General features: G+C 39.0%; 2 protein-coding genes across 3 annotated transcripts in view; both read left to right on the forward strand.

The window, feature by feature from the left end:
- LOC108755784 overlaps window positions 1-4402 on the forward strand; it is a 71750-nt gene extending 67348 nt beyond the window's left edge. Inside the window, exons 7-11 of the mRNA XM_018499027.1 lie at window positions 29-165; window positions 523-677; window positions 2382-2623; window positions 3168-3354; window positions 3702-4402. Coding sequence (XP_018354529.1) covers window positions 29-165; window positions 523-677; window positions 2382-2623; window positions 3168-3354; window positions 3702-3898 — 918 coding nt within the window. The 3' untranslated portion in view covers window positions 3899-4402. The remainder of the gene's footprint in view (window positions 1-28; window positions 166-522; window positions 678-2381; window positions 2624-3167; window positions 3355-3701) is intronic.
- A 9886-nt stretch (window positions 4403-14288) lies between these two features.
- The window catches only part of LOC108756011 (probable serine/threonine-protein kinase DDB_G0282963), a 77145-nt gene continuing 66883 nt past the window's right edge, over window positions 14289-24550 (forward strand). For both annotated transcript variants that reach the window (XM_018499543.1, XM_018499544.1), the window contains exon 1: window positions 14289-16006. In XM_018499543.1, coding sequence (XP_018355045.1) covers window positions 14599-16006 — 1408 coding nt within the window. In that variant the 5' untranslated portion in view covers window positions 14289-14598. The remainder of the gene's footprint in view (window positions 16007-24550) is intronic.

Consider the following 24550-nt stretch of genomic DNA (forward strand, 5'->3'; position numbering starts at 1 on the left):
GGCAGCTGTATTGCTCTTGTCTTTCCAGAAAAATCTTATGTGGAACACGGTCACGGTGCAGTACAATCCATTGATAGAGGAGGAGTTCGACGAACACTTCAAGGTGACTTGCGAGTACGGCTATGACTTTTGGAAGACGGTGACATTTCCCTTTCTCGATGTCGAGTGAGTGGATAATCTTTTTACTTTCGAAATCGAGCGTTAATAATAATCCGTGTGTAATGTCTCGAGACGTCGAACGTGGGCGCTTCAAGCGTAGAAACAGTACAAAGGGTCATATCGGTCGAGGGACTCGAGGTTCTTTCCACAGTGCGCGTTGCACGACGAAGTACACGACGTGATCCATCGTCTGAAACCTTCGATTACGCGAGCCCGATGGAACGTTTCGCGCGAGGCGTTTACGTAATATCTACGATAATGTCTAACATCTGTAGCTATCCTGCTGGCGCAAAGTAGGCCGCACTGCTCGCGAGATAACGGATACGCATTCTTCCTGCCTCTTACGCACCCACCTTCTTCCAGGGTCGCCACGGGAAATCCCGTAGTCTTCACCCTGCAGCCTCCGGAGTGCTACATGGAAATCAGATACGGTTACGGGACCACTGGAACTAGAGTGGCTGGACCAGTTCGCGTCGGAGATCCTCTGACTCTCATTATCTACATGCGCAGCAAATACGGTAAGCCTTACGCGTAAGCTCAACTGCAACTTAACTGCGCGCCTCGCCACGTAAAATCGTTAGAATATATATTATATAATGAATTCGAACCTACTAGACTTACGATACTTGAAATAAACGACGGGCGAAAGACAATAGGAAAGTAAATAACAGTTATTAATAGGTTAAATAACAGTGTTTTTAATACCGAAAATAAGTAATTAATCACTATCTTACAGTATTAAGTTTCTATAATGGATATCAATTAAATTGTACGTATGTATATCATCTGTTTCTTACAGATAAATTAATTTATTACAATCTTAAGTTTCAGAGAAAGGTCTCTAAATATCTTTCTTTTAACAAATTTAGTAAATTAATGACTTTACATACAAAAAAATAAGATAATTAACTCACTTATAAAATTGAATTTTGTGTTACAATAGAAATTGGTTCTTGTGTTTCTCTTCGCGTGCGGCTTGTTTTGCATTTTATATATGAAGATAATAAGTATGAAAAACTTTGCAAATATAGGAGACTTCTATCCATAGAATTTCGACGACTATTATCGCAGACCAATGAAAACGATTGCGTATAATTCGGATAAAGAAATAAAAAAATGCGTACATGCGAATGTTACAATCATCCTTCGAATTATGTATTTATTTGATTGATCCAAATGTAACTTTTAATTACTTATATTGAGTCGGACTAATTTGTAGAAATAGGAAATATTAAAATTATACTATCTGTCAATTTGTTATTAGTAAAAATATGTTCTTCGTTTAAATTTAACGGATTTATGTACTGAAGAGGGTGAAATCTTGACCAAAACGTCTACATGTTAAAATAATAATATTGAACTTATTGACATCTTGAGCTGTGGCTGTATGCTTTTTATTTTTTAACCTTAATTTATTACTTTCTTAGAAACGTTTTTGAAAATCTAACCAACGCCAAGTCTATAATTTAATTGAATCTAATGTTTATTTGTGTGAAACATAATTGTGAAAGTACTAATAAACTTAGCGTTTTGTAATGTTATATTTAGCAATAAACCTTCGAGACAAAAAGTTTGTAAAATTGAAACGAAAAACGAATGTTTTCTCGCAAATTGTTTACAATATGTATTTTCGTGTATTTGTTTTTTTACTCAAACGGTCAACCTAATCATATGATTCGCCCGATTCTGCCAAGCTATTCGATAGCGATAACGGTATAAGATGAACAGCAGAAGACTTTGTCAGTCAGCTAGTCGGTCTGAGCTCGGTAATTTGCGAAAGATGCGGAAATGCTGGCGAGAAGATATGAAAATGTATGTGCTTTGACGTAACGACAGATGTCTGTACTTTAACTAGTCAGGCTTCTGTATTTACGTCTATATCATTTATGTCATGCAAATCTATGTCAGAAGGTAGAGGACGTCAGATCTTATTCCCATCTTGCCGCTTATGACTAATTGATTTTGTTATTGTGATGACATATATATATATTTTATGAAGCTAATCATCGCTTTTTATCTAATCATGATAAATCTTTAAGAACAGAATCTTTAAACAGAATCTTTGAGAACCATTCTCTACATTTCTACATTAAATTTGCTTAAGTCTTCTGCAATTTATGAAGAGTTAGTTTGTGAAATGTTATCGTTTTTATAGATAGGTGATAGATTAATTGATGATTTTCAGATAAATGTGAATATTTACGCCGATTTTTTTTTTGTAGATGGCTTTGATATCGTCGTAAATGACTGCTACGCTCATAATGGCGGAAACAAAAGGATTCAACTGATCGATCAATACGGATGTCCAGTTGATGACAAACTAATCAGCCGGTTTCGTGGTTCATGGTCGGAGAGTGGCCTGTTCGAGACGCAAGTTTTTGCTTATATGAAGACTTTCAGGTTCACGGGATCGCCGGCTCTGTATATCGAATGCGATGTTCGCATGTGCCACGGAAGATGTCCGGTAACTAAATATTTTTTAGCACGTTACTGCTTGATTTCATTCCATTCTTAATCTATTTAAATCAGGCAGTGTAAGCAGATGTTACTGTCATCATTTCGACATCAAAATGTCATAATAAATGTAATTTTAACGTCAAATTGATGACAAATTAATGACAAATGACGTTAGCTTGCTATCTGATTATCTTTTTAATCTGTTTAAGTGTTACGCTTATTAAATATTTCAGAAATTATTTACTTTTAAAATAGTTTAGTTATTAATATGTCATCTTTGTCATAAACATAAAAGTTTAATATTTTGTTGTGTGTGTGTGTGTGTGTGTCGTGTTTAATCGTTTAGATATATATTACATTACTTCTGAATTTTTGCAATTAAATTGACAACTTTTGAAAAACAATATAAAAAAGTACTCTGAATATTCTAATTTTCAAACGATATTTTCATGCTACTTTGCACATTTCTGTTATTTGTGCCTGAAAATAAATTAGTGTCCCAGTTTTATAAATATTTTTAATTTAAACGATTCACATGCGATTCATTTCAGAGCCAACCTTGCCATTGGAGAAACGCGAAGAATGTGGTGAAGCGATCAGTGTCGGAAATCGACGGACCATCGACGCCGGCATCTAGTTTGTCGGAGAACGTGAATCTTTTCCAGTCTCTTCGTGTTCTTCAGGAAGGCGAAGCGGACACGGAACTGTTCCAGAATTCCACTAGTTTCTCTCGCAGCGGTAAAGAAGATATACATATATATACATATATATATATATATATATATATATGTCAAACATAACATTTTCCTGTTAGAACAATTACTTGTCAAGCCATGCATTTATCATGACTTCGTTCAGTAAGAGATGCTCTACTTTTTTTTTATTACAATTGTGTAATGGCGAGCATCGATTTGAAATGAATGAAGCTTGCATATAAAATTTTGCAAATTTTAATTTATACTTATACTTATAAATTTTAACTTATACTTATAAAAAGCAAACGTTTAATATCTCAGTGTTAGATGAGGCATTCGAATTATTATAATTACAATTTTTTTTTTAATTTGCACTTTTTTTTCACATAGGATTTAGCGAGCCAACGACTGACAGAGTATGTCTGAGATCTACAGTGGCCAGTACAATAGTGGGACTCGGCTGTGGTTTCTTCTGTATCATGGCCGGTATGATACTAGCCATGTGTTCGCGAATGCGACGACAAGCGCGAGAAAAATTATTGTCGGACAGTATAAGCTATATGACGCACCAAGGTCGAATCAACTAGGGTAACATTTTTAGCACGAGGAGATTTCTTCTCGCTTCATCTCAATCGGTTGCGATATCCTCGTATCTTTCGCAGCAAATGGAGCTGGCTAAGAAACCTGCTCCGCCGGTAATATAAGAATGCGTCGTTAAAATAGGAAATGGTCGCTATAAATGACTGAACTTCGAGTTACTGATAAGTTGACATTGATAAAAACGCGGTGATAAATTTATTGTTTTTATAAATCGGCAGAATATCAGATTTGTAAACAATTTGAGAAGAGTCTTTTTACATACTCTATTCTGCTCTCAATTAACTTCTTAAGGTAAGCATGGGATCGATACAATGCGAAGTGCCTTATGTATTTTGATAGTCGTCGATAATTCAGGCTCCCATGGATATAATAGGTCTCATTGATTCATTGTGTGCGAATGCTTTTTCACATAAATAATATTCGCTGCTATACTCTCGCTTCTTTTAATTATTGAAGTGTTAATCGATACTCATTCGTCAATTGATGTGTATGTCGCGATTGAAGTATCTGTGGCGAGTTATCGCTCATCGATAAATAGAGGTAGAAATCGTCGATATTGCCACGATCTCGGTGCCGAATGTGCGGTTAACGGAATTCGATCTTTACTGCGTCGATCGGTAATTTAACACAGTTTACTTGCGATCGACATGATATCTTTTTTTTTATTGTCTTTTTTGATCTCGCATACGGTACATTTAGAGATCAAAACGAACGTAACGTCAGTAACAACGCTTAATTGCCGTTGATAAGATTCAGTACTTACATGTGTCTCTATCTATGACATTACTCGCCATATTCAGGAACGTGAAAATAAATTTTGTTAGCGATTCGATTCACTCAATAAAATAATTAATACGTGAAATGAAGAATAAAAAAAAAAATAGAAAGAGTATCTAATATTCAATTTAACAAAGTTAAACGAAGCATATAAACATAACCAATTAAAGTATTAATTAAAAATTATCTTTTACAACAAAAGAATTATAGAAACGCTACAAGATAGAAGGAATTAATTTTATTAATATAAATATATGTTTTATACTTTTTTAATAAAATTCATATAAACCAAATACATATATACAAAATATACATTTTTCTGCAGTTATTTTCATACATTAACGAATAATCAAGATATATCATTGCACAACATTGAAAAACAAATCTCATAAATTCTTGGAAATCAAATAACTTCATGTCATTTTGCATTTAATCGAGACGCATATATTTATTTTACAAAAAGCATGAACAAAAATTAAATTGTTTATTTAATTGACAACCAAATCTCGTCGTTCCTGAATGTTCGTGAATAATGTGTTAAGGTTTAACTGAATATCAATTATATAACAAACGAATATGCTTAAGTTTATATATAATACTTATATATACATAGCATCAAAGGTGCGAACCCTATACTATAATAGAAGGAAAAAGAATAGAACACAAGAAAATTACATGGAATCGCATCGGGTGTACGGCCAGCGAGGATTAAATAATATTTTACAAAACCGCCCCCCTCCCCCCCCCGCCAAAGAGTCGCGTAGCTCAGTTCTCGTTTTAATATTTATTCAGAAATTTGCCGAACCTCGCGCGATTTTTCGCCACTGTGTGTGAAATATTAATTTCCCCTCCTGGTTGTTCCCCTCTTTACACGCGTTTCGTATAACTTAACATTACAGCATCTCTCCGATTCTCATTGCTCCACATTGATCCCAAGTTCCCGTGTCCCTCTCCCTTCCGTTATTCGAACATCAAGCTAAGTATCCGGAATCAACTGCTCGATTAATTATCTGTAAATATAGTGTTGTATCATGACTCATAATATTTATGATTAAGCTCGAGTGTATCAAGGTTTCCAATAAATAATAGAAGAAGATTACGTTCTGACGTGTCTTATCTGACGTTCGTACCTCGTATAAATACAATGTTGGCCTCTTACTAACGGAAATGACTTATGATATTAATGAATAAGTTAAAAGCGATCTTATCTCAACGAGTCTGAAAAAAATTTAAAGAATTTATTCTGAAATTATATTTTATTTTTCGTGCAATCTTAAAACAAGAAGCGCAACTGTTTTAATCAAAGTACTATTTATATCTCCTTTCTCTCTCTCTCTCTCTCTTCCATAAAGTTTTGGTTTTATTTTATACTTTAATTTACATTCCGTTTTATGGTTTACATTCTACTATCTGAATAATAATTTGAAATGTATGTGTCATTTTGTTTATTAAGTAAAATTATATATATAATTCTATATAAAAAAAATCTATAATAATATATAACATATATTTATATTATTTATATTCATAAATGTATATGCCATTCACAATGACATATGTGATCGCTCGCGAAAGGATCCAGAAACCGGCGTGACGAAAGCCTGAGATCTACCTGACTGATCTTGAAAAATTTCAGATGTTTCGGGTCATAATGGTCACGGAACGGAACAAATCATGTTTCTCCAACAGCGCATTCGTCTTACGAGATGGATCCAAAACCGTCGGTCAATCGCCGCCCATAAATGGGGTACCCCCGATGAAAAGTGAAAACTCCTTGCAATATCTCATCCGCAAGACGAACCGTGACCGTCATTTATCGTTCGATCCCTCGATAACGAAAGAAAAAACGCGCTAATCGCCGAACGGCCGATTCTCGATTTCTCGACATGAAAAAAACATTATTCGAGGACAGTTTCCGCTTTAATTATTTATAACATATAAGATCAAGTGACGGACAGAATGGATCTTAACGACTGAACTTATATGGCACTATTTGTTTAAAGACAATTGTTTGATAAAAAGGGCTGAGCAGTGTAAAATTTTGAGTATTAGATACGAAATGAAAAGAAAACAATGTCAATATTCTACATCAAAATAATATATAAATATGAAATAATATATTAATAACATATTCTTCTCTCTCTCTCTCTCTCTCTCTCTCTCTCTCTCTCTCATTATAATACATTTATTAATTAAAGAATAATATTACTATAACAAGTTTCCTCAACAAGGATTTATATTATACAAGATAAAATAATGTTTGATACAGAATTGGATTTTATTTGATATTATCAAAAAAAAAGAGAAAAGATAAAAAAAAATCACACGTTATCGCGATTAATTATCAATTTGTTTGTGACCTAATTATCTTTGTATGCATTAACCGAATCTCAATGTCGCCAAATTCTTTCCAAAAAAGAGGCGTTACCAGCCATGCACCTTATTGTGCAGCAAAAGGGCAATCATCCGCAGTAACGAACTGTCTCGCCCGCCTACCATGCGGTAATTAATCAAGCCACAATAAATTAATTGCCGCTCCGGCAAGAATTAATTGCCATCCCGACAATAATTATGGCTAACGCAGAAATAATTATCGTGCATCCCAGCAGAGCGTTGATCCTCGCCCAACGATAATCCGCGCTCGTAATTCGATACATACGTATATCACGATCGATCGTTCCCTGTGCGCACGACCTCTTGTAAAACTAATTTAATTTCAATAAAATAACCTCTTGAAACGTGCAGAAATCATTCCGAGACAAATTTCGTAATAATGTCCAGATAAAATTATTCTGCGAAAGAGAGAGGAAGGGAGAACATCTCGGTGAATCATGTTAAAAGATACATCGTATAAGTTTGTGCTATTATTGTGGACTTTCTACAATACAATATAATAATAGTCCGTAATCCATTATTATTTTAGAGAATTCCACAGCTATTTTGCTGTATAAAAATGCTGAATAATATTAAACAGATTTATCAAAGTCATCCGTTTCTATTCTTGCCAAGCAAACTTCCGAAAGCATAATACCTCCGAAACGATGGTGTTTTCATGGATGTCTTTTACTTCGGGAAAGACGTATGCATGAGAATGTAAGAAGAGGAGGAAGGTAAAGAACTGAGAGACAGATAGGACCGTGAGAAGAAGAAGAAGGGGAAGAAGGCGGATATCAAAATGAAATCTCAGGCTAATAAATACTCGGTTATCGCGGGTAATCGAGTTATCGCGCGATACGGAGTCGAGAGGCGGGATTTTACCGGGTGCGAATCACTAATACACCGTCAGCTCGCACGTACGCATAGTATACACACGAAAGCCCGCATATGCATCCGTTTTACTTGACGTGCCACCGTGTGTGTCCATACCTTGGCACGTGTGTGAGCCTCGGCACCGCACTCCGCTTACATACGCCTAAATAAAGTAGAAGTGTGAAGTGCCGAGATAGCGCCTGGCGGAAGTTACGTTTGTGATCGCGTTCTCTCTGGGCCACGCATCGTCGTACCAAAGTTTCTTGTATTATCTTAAACGGGGACTCCATTAAAATACTGATGATGTAACAGCGCGGCTATAAATTCACTCGCGAAAATAAAATAAAGCATCAAATTCTTTCCATTGGCCGGTGATATCCAGTCTATGACTTACAGAAATCGTGTAAAAAAATATTACTCATTTTTGACGCACGAAAAATATACAGAAAATACTTTTCTATCAATTTATAAACGAGATAATCGATATTCGTACGTATCAATATTATAGCTTAAAAAGAATTCATTGGCGAATTAATATGTAAATATTTTTATAAACTTTAACTTTAATTACAAATTTTACTGTTGCAAATTATTTAATTACTGTAGGAAAGAATAATTTCATTTGCAAGTCGTAACATTACATTTGTATAAATATATACACCTTTAATATTAGATCCAAAAAATTACTTACTATAATTGTTGTAACTTTATATATAATTTTTTTTATAGTGTAACTTTAATATTTAATACTGCGATTTATTCAGCAACCCTTTTTCTTGTTAAGCCTGAAAAAAGATGCGATTGACCTGAAAAAGATGCGTAAACACGTTATCTTCTCATCTCTTCACTCTGTAAAAAAATATTTTACCTTCGTCGGACAATGCGATCGATTGAACGATATCGTTTCCAATCGAATCGTTTCGTTGACCGCTGCTGTCTGTTTTTCGTTGCAAGCCATAAATAAGATTGCCGGGCGTTCGCCAGAGGTACTTCCCCGTCAGATAAGTCTGATAGATGCACCTCCGTGATTTCCCTCGCGAATATAGCTCTCGAGTCTTCTCGCGTGATCCCACGAAATTTAGCGCCTGCAGCGCGATGCATTATTGCGATCCGGGGCAATTTGCAACAGCGCGATTATTTAACTACGAATGACGATTTCGTCGGACGAATTCTTCGCCGATGAAAAGTTTCCTAATAACGAGCGACGTGCACCCAACGAAATCTGATAAAGGCTCCATTGTAAATTCCGCCGTAATTTATCTCTGTATATAGTCTTGAGCGACGCACGGCGAGGGCAATGATGTTCATTATTGCGATATAGTGCAATTCCGTGTATCTGCCTTATCAAACGACGGGCAATTTGTCCATCGCGTTTCTATCTAAATGTCCAATTAATAATAATTTAATTACATTATGCCCGTTCCCTCTAACCCTGTCAGGCGAGTCGGATTAATGATTTGTAAGATTTAATTCTTCATAATCTATGTGCGAAGGGGAACTAATTAAGGAAGAATTCTATCTATAGATCTGAACAAAGTTTGCTTCAATTAATTGCGTAAGCGGCGAGTCTCTCGTGACTTGGCCGACTTTTAAGCTCAATCACGTCGTATCGATAATGTATGTTTGTGGGTTTAGAGAAAATAATAGCCTCTTGCTGAATGACAAGTGCACTGACATATCACCGTTATTAAATAGGAAAGTAGGCACTGCAAGCTGTAATAAAGAGCAAACAAGGACAAAAAGCTGAAAACAAAACACGCATAGAATAGTGTCCTTCTCTGTTTCTTATGGCAGGCCGCTATCAGGGCCTAAATTGGCGCCTTCTTTGCCATGCTAATGCTGCCGGGCAGCTTGATACTCGAGAAATCGATACGTACGCACAGTAACAGGGACGCAGCTCTCTTGTTAAGTAATTTCAAGGTATCAGAATATATATCAACATTTAGGTTTTTACATAAAAAAATTAGAGGTAGAATAAAAAAGTTTCAAACTGAAAGATGCTCGGTATTTCTTTCGTTAAAGAAATACTCACGTCATTACTTGATTTGGACACATTAAGACTTCTGTAATTGGCACGAAACGAGCCATAAATCAAAATAAACGGAAAATTATATGTGCGATATTCCACGGCAGCGCCGACTTTGTGCAGCGCAATTTTGTATGTCACGGAAAGAATTTTAGTTTGCCGCATATTACGCGCTTCACACGGATGCGTCGTAAATCACGTTAAAAAGAATTTCCCAGCCTTATTATGCATCACTAACTTCGCACGGTGTAAATTATTGTATCATTAAGCGGACTCGTATCTGTACGGAACGTAAATAACACGGTTGCCACGATTAAAATAAAATCTGGGGTTCAGATAAAAATCAGCTGCGTAAAATTAGTCAACCCGAGCGTTAAGGTGTAAATTATGCAGATTGATTCACTCTTATGAAGGATGCGCGCGCGTGTTGCATGCCATTGGATTGCAGCGCGTTATGATAAAAAAATATATATATAATCTAATTATCTAATATATAAATAAAAGAAATGTAACAAAAAATCGCTCTATATATTCGAGAAACATGAAGTAGCTTTAACATCATTATAAAAACGGATGCCTAAATTAAAATAAAACCGTGATTTTAATTTTAAAACCACAGTGAGTATCAGATTGTACAATATCTGCAAAATAATTTACGAAAATATTTCTATTTCGGCGATTTAGAATATTAATATATTTTGAGAAATAATATTAATTTCCTTCTACTAATTTATTTCAATTGTTTAGTAAAAAAAAAAAAAAGGACTAATCGATTTGAACGAGGCATCGCCCTGGAAAATGTCAACGTCGCTTGATTGATTCAGCAAAGTAATAGAAACAGCGGACGAAATGAGACGCTTTCCGTCCGCGAAGACAGCGGCGCGGATTTGTACACAACAGGCATTGCAAATCCGTCCCTGGGGAAGGATTTGCATCACCTTGTTCCACGAGAGCGAGCTGCATCCTCTCGACGAATGAGAGTAGCCGCTTACGAATTAGCGGGCGCAGCAAGTCCCGGCTAACTTACAGGGTGTACCTAAGCGAGGGCCTTAGGGATACTAACGAGCGCGTGGACGCTCGTTAAGGCGGGAATGCAGGGCATTGCAGGGTAGCCCGCGTTAACGAAATTTACGAAGCCGGCCGACGGTAACGAGTTCGAGGCTGAAGTACATGCTGCGAGCGAGGATATCGTCCTTAATTCCGCGATCGCGGCTGTTAACAGACGTCTTTTTTTCCGTCATTACGTACTTCGTACGCTCCGGCGAAACTACCACGTTCTCGATTCTTTTATCTCGCTCGAATACCACCTTTTCATCAATTTTACCTGAAATTACAACGCATTCTCTCCGTCCCCTCGATCTACCTTTAACTATACCTTTCGGGATCATCGTATGTTTGTTGAAAACTGTAATGGAAAGAATGAAAAATCGTTGCAAAGGATGAACAAAGCAGTAAACACGCAAATGCGTATCATATATCGTACACGCGAAATGTATTTTACAAAACGAACATATGTATGTCAGAAGAAATGTGCACATGCAATGCTCATTTAGAATCTTAATTTATATTTCAATTTTTCTCAATGAGAGAAAACCAAAAAGTGAAACAAATACGTCCTTCGTGACGAAGAATAAATATAATTTTATTATCGCAACTAATACTACGTAATATAACGGGAATGAATAATCCGATGGGAAGAATTTATAAACTCTGTGACGGTCTTGCTTCTCGCTCACTTCTCGGTGATTGTCGGATTCGCATTGAAATTTACGAGTTGTTAATGTGTCGCTAATAATATGCCATTTATTATTTTATAGTAAGTTACATGATGGCAGAGCATACATCAGCAGATTTTTATTTGTGCGTTGGCTTGAGAAGTACGTACACACATCAAAAGCCGCAAACAATGGCGTTCCTGAATTAGTAGAATAAAATGAATTTGCTGGAAGATGAAGAGCGAGACACAAAGGAAGAGCGAGATACAAAAGAGCGTTCTTGAAAGTGCATCTGCGAGCGGTTAAATTTCTTCGACTAACAGAATTCGCTTTTAAATGGGTTTGTTTTCTTTAGAATACATCCAGAGATAGATACGTATTATATGTAAGTATAATTTAGCTCAGAGCTCGTTTTAAATATATTACTTTCATATAGTTGTCGAAGAAGTCAATTTGAACAGTTTGTCAGTTTTTAATAAGAAATAAGATGTCCACTCTTATTTAAAAAAAAAAAAAATATTTATACTGTTATAATTAAATATTCATAATGTTAAGAATATTATACTAATGCAGAAATTGATTACACGAACAGATGGTAATATTGACTGCCGTGTGGCACACACATAGAATTAATCTTCCGGCGTATACAAAATCTGCGAGATCGGAATTTACAAGCTGATAGGTTTTTACCTTCGTTACGTCCTTATCCGCATGAAGATCGACTAATAATGAGCTTTAACGATCGCTTCGGGATCATGTTGACGCGCGCCCAAGCTCCTCACCGGCCGAGCGAAAAATGAATACATGATTCACGAGCTGAATGCACGCTACCATTCTCCAAGAGAATGAAATGCGAATCGTGGAGAATCGATAGTCGAGTAATTCCATCGCTACCGATGATTCGCGGCCTTTACCTGCTCTGCATTTCCATGTCACGCGAGAGTTGCTCTCTTAACTTCCCTCATTCAGTTCTTCTTCCCCGTAATTATGAGAGTATCTCATTATATATAGATACGTCTAGATCCAAGTTTACGATTTCGCCTGATTTATAGTTTCGATTACCATCTTGAGTAAAAATTTACTTCTGGCGAGTATATTTTTATCTCGTTCGCAAAAAAGTAACGAGCGGAAGATAACGTGGAAGAGCATAAATGTGAAGATGGAAGAAACTAATAAAGTCGGAGCAAGTTCAACAGACCTGAAAATGTGTAGAACGTTCATATAACTAAACAAGATAAATGCAACGATATCATCTGTTTTAAGCATAGCGGAGGCTAAGTGTTAAATCATATATGAGCAACTAGAGGAATCGAAAAGAGCACGCGTAAAACGTACCTACAAGGCGAAACAGACGGAAACGGAGAGAATAACGAGAGAAGCAACTGGCGAAGTAAACGGTGGAGGGGGGGGATAAAAGCAAGAGGAACAGACACCGATAATAAACGGGTCGACAAGGACAGAATAGTGCGGCGAGCTGTATCACCTATGGGCAGATACAGGCAGACTCGGAAGAAACGCAGGGTACGCGCCGCGAGTCGCGACGGAATAGAGTCCGCGAATAAAGAGAGAGGGAGAGACGGCTGCGGCCGCTCCAATAGACCTCTACTACCCAACCCAGCCGGGTGGGGATCGACCGAGTGAGGTGAGCGCGCGTAGGAGAAGGATAGCCTTCTAGATGTGGCGCGAGGTGGGGTGATGCCACCGATCGCGGCAAGAAGTGGGACGTGATGACCACCTATGAGGCGAGCCCACGAGACGTCGGTTCGTCCGAGTGGGGAGAGTTAGGGCGTTTCACTGCGGCATGTTCGCGTGTCAGCCACCAGATGTCGAGCGATCATGTCCCTCACCCGCGTCCTCGTCCCTTCGGGGGTCACCTTGGGGGGCGTGTACGCGTACAGGTCTACACCCAGAAACGCCCATCACGGGCCCTCCCGCCGCTTCCTCGCCGCAGACGTTCCGCGGCAACCAACTGGACAACCAGGCCCGGTCCGGTTTCACGGCGTCGCACTACGGCTCCGTCGAAACCCGCGTCTACCAGCGCCGCGAAGGACTCCACGTTTTCATCGGCGCGATCTACTCGGAGCGATTCACTGACTCTGACGTTCCTACTCTTGTCACAGACGCTATTTTCGTCCTGATCGTGGTCCTAACTAGTACAACGGGGACGCATCCAATGCATTGTCCGTCGCTTTGAGAAACGTCGGTGATACCTTTGTATGGCGCCTAAGGAACGTCTAACCGATCGAAGATCCGAAAACATGTGAAAGTGCACTGTGCTAGACTACTACAGCGAAAAACTTTGAAGGGCTGCGACAACAGAACCACCGTGATTGGAATTCTAACTATGATCATCTGTATTCTAGATGAGCAACAAACTTGTTCAAAGTAATTTATGGTGTAAACATCGTCAGAAAAACTTACGACGAGGGATACGTCGAAAATGAAAGTGAGATAAAGCATAAATACTGACTGAAACAGTCCGCGAAACTATCCGTCGGAATGAAACCGAGTGAGGTTACTGTTTAGCCGGTATAAAACTCGCAGTCGAGGTCGAAGTAAATGTCAAAAAGTGTGACATCGTGAAGAGAAATTCTTCTGGTAGAAGGATTATTCTATCGTTAGATTATAATCTTGTTAATCAATCATGTACGTTGAAAAGAATTGTGAAACTCAAACAGATAATAATAAAGATATATACAAATATGAAAGTAACATTTATCAGTGCTAGACGGATCGTTTCCGTTAAGATATCATTAAAAATGATATTAAGTATCGAAAGAGAATTATGATTAACTCTTGAGGAAACGTTACGGGGAGAAGAAGGCATCATGAAAACTCGGTCTACAAAAGTTCCGTTGTGATCGGATCGAGAAAACGAAGCTTGTCATTGTGCGAGGTGGGTGTTTCTTCGGGTAAAAAAATGTCGAGCACACACCCGGAGGCGATGGGTGGTCTGGACTCATCGGATCCGGAGATCAGGTCGAACCACCTGATCTCGCGACTGGATCACGATCAGGAGGACGCGGAGAAACGGGATCAGACGCAACGGGGAACAGAATGCAACAACGCGGACAGTGATTGTGAGAGCGACACGAGCGAAGTGTTGAGCGTTGGCAGCGAACCGACGCCAACTAGCGTGATTGGTGTGCGTGTATGCGGCTCTATGAGGTACGACCAGGAATCCGCAAGTAGCCGGGGCGAGTTCCGTGACGAGGAGAACACGAGAACGTCGGCGACGCCATCGCCTTCCAGCTCCGCCAGCTGCAATGATTTGTATTATCAGCGTACGTCCAATAATCACGTTCCAGCGCCAAGTCCACCTGGTTACAGTCAACCACCGTCGTCCCCTACGGCGTCTTCCGTCAGATCTCCGGCTTCCTCCTCGGCTACCGCCTCGTCCCCAGGTCGACCGGAAGCCGTACAAGAGGCTACCGTACCTAGATACCAATCCAGTCATCAGCAGCATCTTCTTACTCGATACTCTTCTAGGGAACCTGATATTTCCGACTACACGGCGCGAGTCCAGCACGGCCTAGGTCACGAAATCGTTTATCCAACTGTAGAAAGGTTACATCGTACACCAATAAGCGTTCCTCTAGTAACGAGACTCTCGTTGTCACCACCGTCGGCCATGACGGTCACCGGGCTTCAAGCAACGTCGCCTGTTCTCCATCCCGCCGCTTGCAGAGATCCGCGGGAGACTACCTCGTTGATGCCGCATCACAGTCAGCATCTGCATCACGCGAGCGCCCACACGCATCTGCACCAGGGCTCGCAGGTACAGCACGTACCGGCGAATTCGGTGCACCAGCACCGGCTGTCGGTCAGCAAGCTCTTGCAACGGGACACCGGGAGTCCGGCATCGCCAAGCGCCAGGGAGGAGAACGGGCGTACTCTGCCCTCCGCGAATGGCGTGCAAAATAGTATCAGCAACAACGGCAATCATCACAACAACAACAACAACAACAACAACAACAACAACAACAACAACAACAACAACTTGCAGCATCAGGCGGGTCTAAAGTTCAGTATAGATAACATTTTAAAAGCGGACTTTGGCAGGAGAATCACGGATCCTATCTCCCTGAAGAAGTCCCGGCCTAAAAAAGTGTCCTCGAGGCCGATCGATCTAACGAAGGACTTCCTAGAATCGTCCTCCGACACTTCCGAGAGGAGCAGCTCGGAAACGACAACGACCAACCAGGCCTCCCCTACCGGTGTTTCGACTGGGAACACGACGTCCAACCAGACTGGGACGACCGATCCTGGAAAGATGTTATGGCCAGCGTGGGTCTACTGCACCAGATACTCGGACAGGCCTTCCTCGGGTAAGTTATCAATGTTGTTCGATCATATTCGTGTACTGCGCTATGCAAATTTGTTTTCTTTTTGCTTCACGTCTGTGTGGCGTAATAATTCATCGCAAGGTGAATTTACATGTTAAGAGTTATTTGAGAAAATTGTTTGTCGAGATGTGTTATAATGAAATCTTTGGCAATCGCCTATGTAACGCGTCGCCACGACGAAGCTTCGATTTGTCATAGCGGGAACGATGATTTACATCGTCGTTGAAATATGACACAGACGATCCGCATTATGATCTCATCAAAATTCCACGTATTTTATATACAGTCTTTCGTATGGGAACGGATAAGGGCAAATATACCGTATAATAATATGATTAATCAAAATTTATCATCATTGTTTATCCAGCGCAGAAGATCGCGTATTAATATTCGAAGAAATACATTGCAGAACGTTTCAAATGGCGAAATGAGTTTTACGCATTCATTGTTCGAGTAAAATTGCCTAATCCGCGTGAATAGAATCTCTCATTAAGAGCGTGTAACGGCCTGTAAATGCCGAATGTATAAATTTCTTAGTCAGAGAAGAAATATTCAACACCGGGAGAAAATGTTTCTCGCCATTGTGTGAGAAAGCGACTTTGTAAAACGACTGCAATTTACTACTGTCACGATTGACGTGTAATACACTGCTCATTCGTGAAATTGACTGCCACGTTTTTCAAATAATAATTAATTAGCGAAACACAGCATACGCACATCACATTAATTATGGTACGCCTTGGCAAGCGAAAATGGTGCAACTGTATAAATATATAAATTGGAAGCGTGGAAGAATAATCTCGTAATTCATAATGAAACAGTTTTTCGACGTTACATATGTATGGAATCGTATCTTTGTAATATAACAAATAATTTAAGATCTTATCGGTTTAATTTAAGTAGCGTATATTTGCGCGTATTTATCAGCAAAATATGATTTATTATCGAAGAATTTTCAAAGTACACGATCGTACAACACGTGGACAATTCGACTGTGCAAAACTTATTTTTAACGAAACTGCTATGTATCACGGCACCTTACGCTATTGATCGGACAGTTAATTATCATCTGCTTTTCGAAAGAAGTATGTCGGTATTATTGCCACGTTTTTGCGGCATCGTGCAGATAGATGGTCCTTTCAAGTGACACAGGAAAACGTGTAATTACTTTACTTCCCGGCCGAGTGCCAGCTTGATGAATGATAGAGAACGTTTCTTCGTGTCATTCATATCTGATATACGCTTATTGTCAGGAAACAATAGTTAAGCAGTCGGAGAAATAGCCGCTCTCTGCCTCATAAATCAAGTGTAGCCATTTCTCACCTGGTACTCGAGTAACAATTTTCTAGGCGGATCCAAGACTTGCGCTGTTCGTTGCGCAAAAATTTGATCGATAAATTTATATAATTGATAAATACATTTATCTTTGCGTTACGCATCACACATATTTCATATACGTACATATATTTATTTATATAATTACATACAATTTTACGACGCTCTTTGTATCTTTAAATTATTAAAATTATATCCCACAGCGATTTGTATTTCAGAATTACAAATTGTCATAACATTCGCGCGTATCTATGAATTATCAGGTTGTTAACATTCCGCGGTAACACACATTTCCGTATGTTGTCGGTTAAATATCTCGCTCTGCACGATAACATCTTTTTTAAGTGAAAACTCGCTCATTGCATTATGGCGGTTTTATCAACGCGCAAACTTTGTAATTGTAATGTATCGCCGTCAGGACCGTTCATTATACCAAACACCGTGACGAATAGATAAACACTCTTGCCAGGAGAGATATTATTGGATCACCTTTTTCTATTATGTCTTTACAACGCGTAATTTCGCGACGGGTAGATAAGAAGCGTGAGCTGTTAAAACGACTAATGTAAAATCTAATTACCGTAATTGCGCGTACTAGTCTCATGCAGCGAGTTCTTGATTGATATCGCGGTTGATATTTCCACGAGTTATTCCTCTCGCGCGTTTACGTGCGCTAATATCCGGTGAATAAGCGCGATACAGTTGACAACAATAGCAATTTTAAATACGTATTCGCATTGAGAGTGCAGAAGAAAAAGGGACGAACGAATGTAATCGGTGACGTATTGTTGGTTGCACGCACACTGGGAGCACTTTCACACCCGCGATTAATTAGATATAAAATGAAATTCTGTTCTCGTTATCGGTTTACTTATCAACGGTAAATACGGATCAAATTACAGATCGCAAGCACTTTGGTATAAATGCACTTTATAAATAATATAAATGCCGAACGTGTAATTAGAATAATGTTTTTACAGCTCGGAAATATAAAACATATCGAGTCGTATCAAGACAATATCGATCAATTTTGTATATCTTAAAAGTTGAACCTAATTTATGAACGGACTCTGAATCGCTAATTCATATTCTTCGGCAGATTATATAAGATGATAACATTGCTTACAGATCATAGATAATTGATTAAAAATTTTATCAACAGCTGTCGCGAAGTCCATAATCCAGATAAAAAAGAAAAATAATAAGGTCGACACATCGGCCGAGTGCGCATTACCGTTCTAGAGCAAATTACATTCCGTAATCGTAACGTGGGAAAGTATGCGCTACGACGATCGATCAAGTCATGCGTTTGTGCTTATCATACCTATTCCACTGATACGGAAACAGAACGAGAGAATTCGCAACGATAAAAACCGCACTATTGCATAATTAAGTTCATAACAGTGTCGAATATTCGTCACAATCTGCTGACCGAAACGCGGACCCGATACGTTTCCACCGGCATTCTTGGACGAGAGAAGCGCGCGACCGCGAGGTGCAATAAAGCCGGCGGTATCGCGCGCTAAAATCCATTTACGGAAAGTTATGGCTAATTAGTTCCCTCAGCCTTGGATACGCACGCAGGCGCGATTTCCCGTTAACGAGGCTCGAACTGAATGCCGTGGAGCACCGTCGGAAAAGGGACAGCGCAGCTATCTCGCGTATCTGTTGCCGATTTCGTATCGCGCGGTAGAGAATTTGATTTTTTAGAGAAAAAAAAAAGTCTACTCTGGACGCTTTATTGGCGATAGATATTGTCAATGTACGAAAGCATTAAACTAACATACCGATATTTGTCCGTCATTATTAGTCGATGAGTAGTTCGTAACGTTGCATAATTAAAGGAACGATCAGCTATCAGTGAAACATCAGGTCTTAACAACGAAATGTTCGTTGTGGAATAAAGAGGGATTAATTCACAGATCTGGTCCCTGTGGCTTCTCTCCTTCTCTCATATTTTCTCTTTCCTACTCTTTCGTTTTCTTATACTCGATCGGGAGGATGTCGATATACGTACATACGTACAATTGGCATACGTGTGTAAGCGAGCGCGTTTACTTCGTATCGGGCGGTCTCGCGGGATCCATCGATCTTATTAGGGTTAAATCGAAGATGCTTCTCGTTCTCCACGGTTGGACACGATAACAAACCCAGGCTGGAGATATTGGGTTGTTCGGAAAGTAATTTCGTTTTTTTCCCAACAGAGGACTTATTGGATTTTTTCACAGTCAACTTCACACTTAAGCCGCATAATCATTATATATTTTGAAAGCTGATATAGCAAGGCTTGCTTGTGAAAAAAGTTCGATTGATTCTACGCAGTAAATTTTGGTTGGTGCCCTATCAAATATGGAAAGTGAAAAGCAGCATTTTCGGCATATTTTACTTTTTTACTATCGAAAAGGTAAAAATGCTGTTCAAGCAAGAAAAAAATTATCCGATGTGTATGAAGAAGATGTATTGACAGAACGCCAGTGCCAAAACTGATTTGCAAAATTTCGATCCGGCAATTTTGATGTTGAAGATACATCACGTTCTGGAAGGCCAGTTGAAGCTGATGAAGACACAATAAAGGCATTAATTGATGCAAACCGGCGAATAACAACTCGTGAGATCGCTGAGAGATTAAATTTATCGAATTCGACCGTTCATGATCATTTGAAACGCGTCTGATTGAAAATCGTCTTTCATTTTCATAAGAAAAAACGAAATTACTTTCCGAACAACCTAATAGTTACGAAACCTATGAATGGCTCCCGTTCGCGCTCCAGTTATCGTAACGTGAATTTTTAGATAGAACAACGCCGTTGCATTCGGTATCTGTTTGTAACAAACGGTGCTGTTAGGCAATCGTACTTGTCTTAAGAGTCGCTCGTGATGTGAGAATGAATTGAAAAGCTGCATATTACGAAAGGGAGGAAATGGGCTTGAAAGATTGATCTAAAAATATCTACGTACGTGCGATTAAATGTGAGGAAGAAATGTATCTTTATCGCTGAGGAACGAAGAGCTACGGCCGAGACACTATCATTATATCTACATTGAGATAATTGTCCGTCAATTCCACGTCTGTTAATTGCGTAACAACCACAGGGCAGCTTCCGTTCCAGCAGAAGTACCAGCGGCGAAAAAGGCTTCGATGTCTCGAAGGCATAAAAAAAAAAGAGGAACGAGCGTTACGTTCCTTTGAGAGCGTTTCATCATCTGAATGAAATCCCTTCTAACGATCTATTAATGATTCCGACAATTATCGTTCTTGTTCGCGATGTTGTACGCGGTCCATCGCGTGGATCGAACTTCTTTTCGGCTACGCATGTAGAAAATTGGATCCTTGGAAGATAGGCGTTAAAGGATTTGAATGCATCATTTAACGCGACTGATGAGAGAAGTTTGTTGTTCAACATTTTGTCGAAACAAATACAAAGTTGTTAATAGCACGATGAATATAATGCGTGATAGTTAATTTTTGAGACCTTGCACATTGAGATTAGAATCAAATGAAGATACGTGACGTAACTTTGAGAAAAAAACATTTCCACAATTAGTCATCACGGTGAAAGGAAGGTACAACTTGTTGACAATCACCATCATGCTGGAAAGAAATTGAAATTGATTCTCATTAATAAGATTCTAGTTTATTATCATTAGAGTAATTTTATGTCATTTTAACATGGAAAGATCGTATCGCGCGACCTAAAACTGTCAATCCGTCTCTTACTTAAAGCTTACAGCTCTTTTGATGTGTCCTCCCTTTTTAGATTACCGTCTGACGTCTAACATTTGCGTGCCGTTTCGTTCTTCTAACTTTCGCATGTCATCGGCTGGCGTTACGCGTTGTCACCGCGTAGAATTAATTAATAGTTAAGTCAATATTAGCCGGGAATGTCATTACGTCGGGAAATCTTCTCGACGCGTAAGTTGCTATACCACGATTAGCAGACCGCATAGAGATGGTGGTTAACTTCGCAGGGGATTTATTTGCTGTGTGTCTCGGAATGTGTGCCTCCCTTTGCCATCCGAATGCCCACTGATATGCCACTTATAAGCGTAACTTGACACGACGCGAGCTTTTACATTGAAATAAGAATCTTATTCTTTGCTGCGAGCGTATGTTTCTCTTCCGATACAAAACACATGCGAATGTAACAAGACGTCGTAAACGAGAAAGGCGATAAAAAAATTTACTCCAAATGAGCTAATTATGAACGAAAGACGAGTGTAATGTTTACGCTCACTCGGATAATATTTATAAATACGGTTGACGTTTTTGTACTTGTACACTGAGAGGGTAGTTCGTACGGTTTAAAATGGCGTGTAAATGTCTAGTATCTCGTTAACGTGAAAATTTGCGAAACCACCGCTGCGATTGAAATGATTCGCGGTAGCTGTAATGAGAGACGCGCGTTATAGGTAACCTTTCACGGGTTTCAAGACATTCGATCGACCGTCGATCTTCTCGGTAATATATTAGCAGGTAATAAGTAATTAAAAGCCGATGTCGATAGGAGAATGATGAGCGTGCGATATTGCGCGACGCGATAACGGTGCCAAGTTAAATACATTATCGAGATGCAGCCAGTGGAACGGGCACAAAGAAACGTTACTAGTGTGTCTTCAATTAGAAATTGTTTACGCCAGGTGGATGGTGTGCGGTCTATCACTATATCGGGACAATCTCACTGGCGGTTAATAAACGGCAGAAAGAACGTATATATACCAAGCCCGCTAATGAGCCCCTGGATTGACAGACAGGCAATCCGTAGGTGTAATGCGAGGCACACGCGGCCGATTACGCGTTTAGAAATTGAGTTCGCCGCTAATCGGTATCCAGGGAGGCATAAAGAATCCATCAGTGAAAGGAAATCGCAACTCGGATCGGCGAAACGCACACTCATCACGGGATCTATCCCGGTATCAAAACGGCGGACTCGCATTATCGTAGGATTTTATTCTTTCAATATCCTTCGCTAAAAATCTTTTTAGCTAGACATTTAATTTTAACTTATAATTATAAATTTATACGAATACCTTCGAAGATCGATACTGTAAAAGATTGATTTGTAAACACTTTGTAAAGAATTTTAAAAAAGTTTTTATATTTACTTTATATATATCATATATTAATCTATGCGTCGCTCGACGATTTATTCTTTTTTTTCGCATCCTAGTCTCGCATCTTAATCAACGTATCCAGCTAGATAAATGCTTAGAGGCGCTTATATAACGTGCCTGTCGATTTTTATATTGAAATGTTCTTTTATCGACAGTCGTCAGAATTAAAAAATTTCTAACATTTAAATACGAAGCGCCTTACAGTTCCGAGTGTTAAGATGTTGGACTAACATTCATTTAAATTAAATTAAATTAATTTTTTCAGAACTAAATTGAGAGCCGATAAATTATACGGATTCACACAATCATTCTGATAATCCCCCCAAATTTTCCCAAATCTTAAAAATTATATAATAAACTTAAAAATTAATTTAATTTAATTTAAATGAATGTTAGTTCAACATCTTAACACTCGGAACTGTAAGGCGCTTTGTATTTAAATGTTAGAAATTTTTTAATTCTGACGACTGTCGATAAAAGAACATTTCAATATAAAAATCGACAGGCACGTTATATAAGCGCCTCTAAGCATTTATCTAGCTGGATACGTTGATTAAGATGCGAGACTAGGATGCGAAAAAAAAGAATAAATCGTCGAGCGACGCATAGATTAATATATGATATATATAAAGTAAATATAAAAACTTTTTTAAAATTCTTTACAAAGTGTTTACAAATCAATCTTTTACAGTATCGATCTTCGAAGGTATTCGTATAAATTTATAATTATAAGTTAAAATTAAATGTCTAGCTAAAAAGATTTTTAGCGAAGGATATTGAAAGAATAAAATCCTACGATAATGCGAGTCCGCCGTTTTGATACCGGGATAGATCCCGTGATGAGTGTGCGTTTCGCCGATCCGAGTTGCGATTTCCTTTCACTGATGGATTCTTTATGCCTCCCTGGATACCGATTAGCGGCGAACTCAATTTCTAAACGCGTAATCGGCCGCGTGTGCCTCGCATTACACCTACGGATTGCCTGTCTGTCAATCCAGGGGCTCATTAGCGGGCTTGGTATATATACGTTCTTTCTGCCGTTTATTAACCGCCAGTGAGATTGTCCCGATATAGTGATAGACCGCACACCATCCACCTGGCGTAAACAATTTCTAATTGAAGACACACTAGTAACGTTTCTTTGTGCCCGTTCCACTGGCTGCATCTCGATAATGTATTTAACTTGGCACCGTTATCGCGTCGCGCAATATCGCACGCTCATCATTCTCCTATCGACATCGGCTTTTAATTACTTATTACCTGCTAATATATTACCGAGAAGATCGACGGTCGATCGAATGTCTTGAAACCCGTGAAAGGTTACCTATAACGCGCGTCTCTCATTACAGCTACCGCGAATCATTTCAATCGCAGCGGTGGTTTCGCAAATTTTCACGTTAACGAGATACTAGACATTTACACGCCATTTTAAACCGTACGAACTACCCTCTCAGTGTACAAGTACAAAAACGTCAACCGTATTTATAAATATTATCCGAGTGAGCGTAAACATTACACTCGTCTTTCGTTCATAATTAGCTCATTTGGAGTAAATTTTTTTATCGCCTTTCTCGTTTACGACGTCTTGTTACATTCGCATGTGTTTTGTATCGGAAGAGAAACATACGCTCGCAGCAAAGAATAAGATTCTTATTTCAATGTAAAAGCTCGCGTCGTGTCAAGTTACGCTTATAAGTGGCATATCAGTGGGCATTCGAATGGCAAAGGGAGGCACACATTCCGAGACACACAGCAAATAAATCCCCTGCGAAGTTAACCACCATCTCTATGCGGTCTGCTAATCGTGGTATAGCAACTTACGCGTCGAGAAGATTTCCCGACGTAATGACATTCCCGGCTAATATTGACTTAACTATTAATTAATTCTACGCGGTGACAACGCGTAACGCCAGCCGATGACATGCGAAAGTTAGAAGAACGAAACGACACGCAAATGTTAGACGTCAGACGGTAATCTAAAAAGGGAGGACACATCAAAAGAGCTGTAAGCTTTAAGTAAGAGACGGATTGACAGTTTTAGGTCGCGCGATACGATCTTTCCATGTTAAAATGACATAA

Source organism: Trachymyrmex septentrionalis, unplaced genomic scaffold (assembly GCF_001594115.1).
Source record: "Trachymyrmex septentrionalis isolate Tsep2-gDNA-1 unplaced genomic scaffold, Tsep1.0 scaffold9, whole genome shotgun sequence".
Classification (NCBI taxonomy): domain Eukaryota; kingdom Metazoa; phylum Arthropoda; class Insecta; order Hymenoptera; family Formicidae; genus Trachymyrmex; species Trachymyrmex septentrionalis.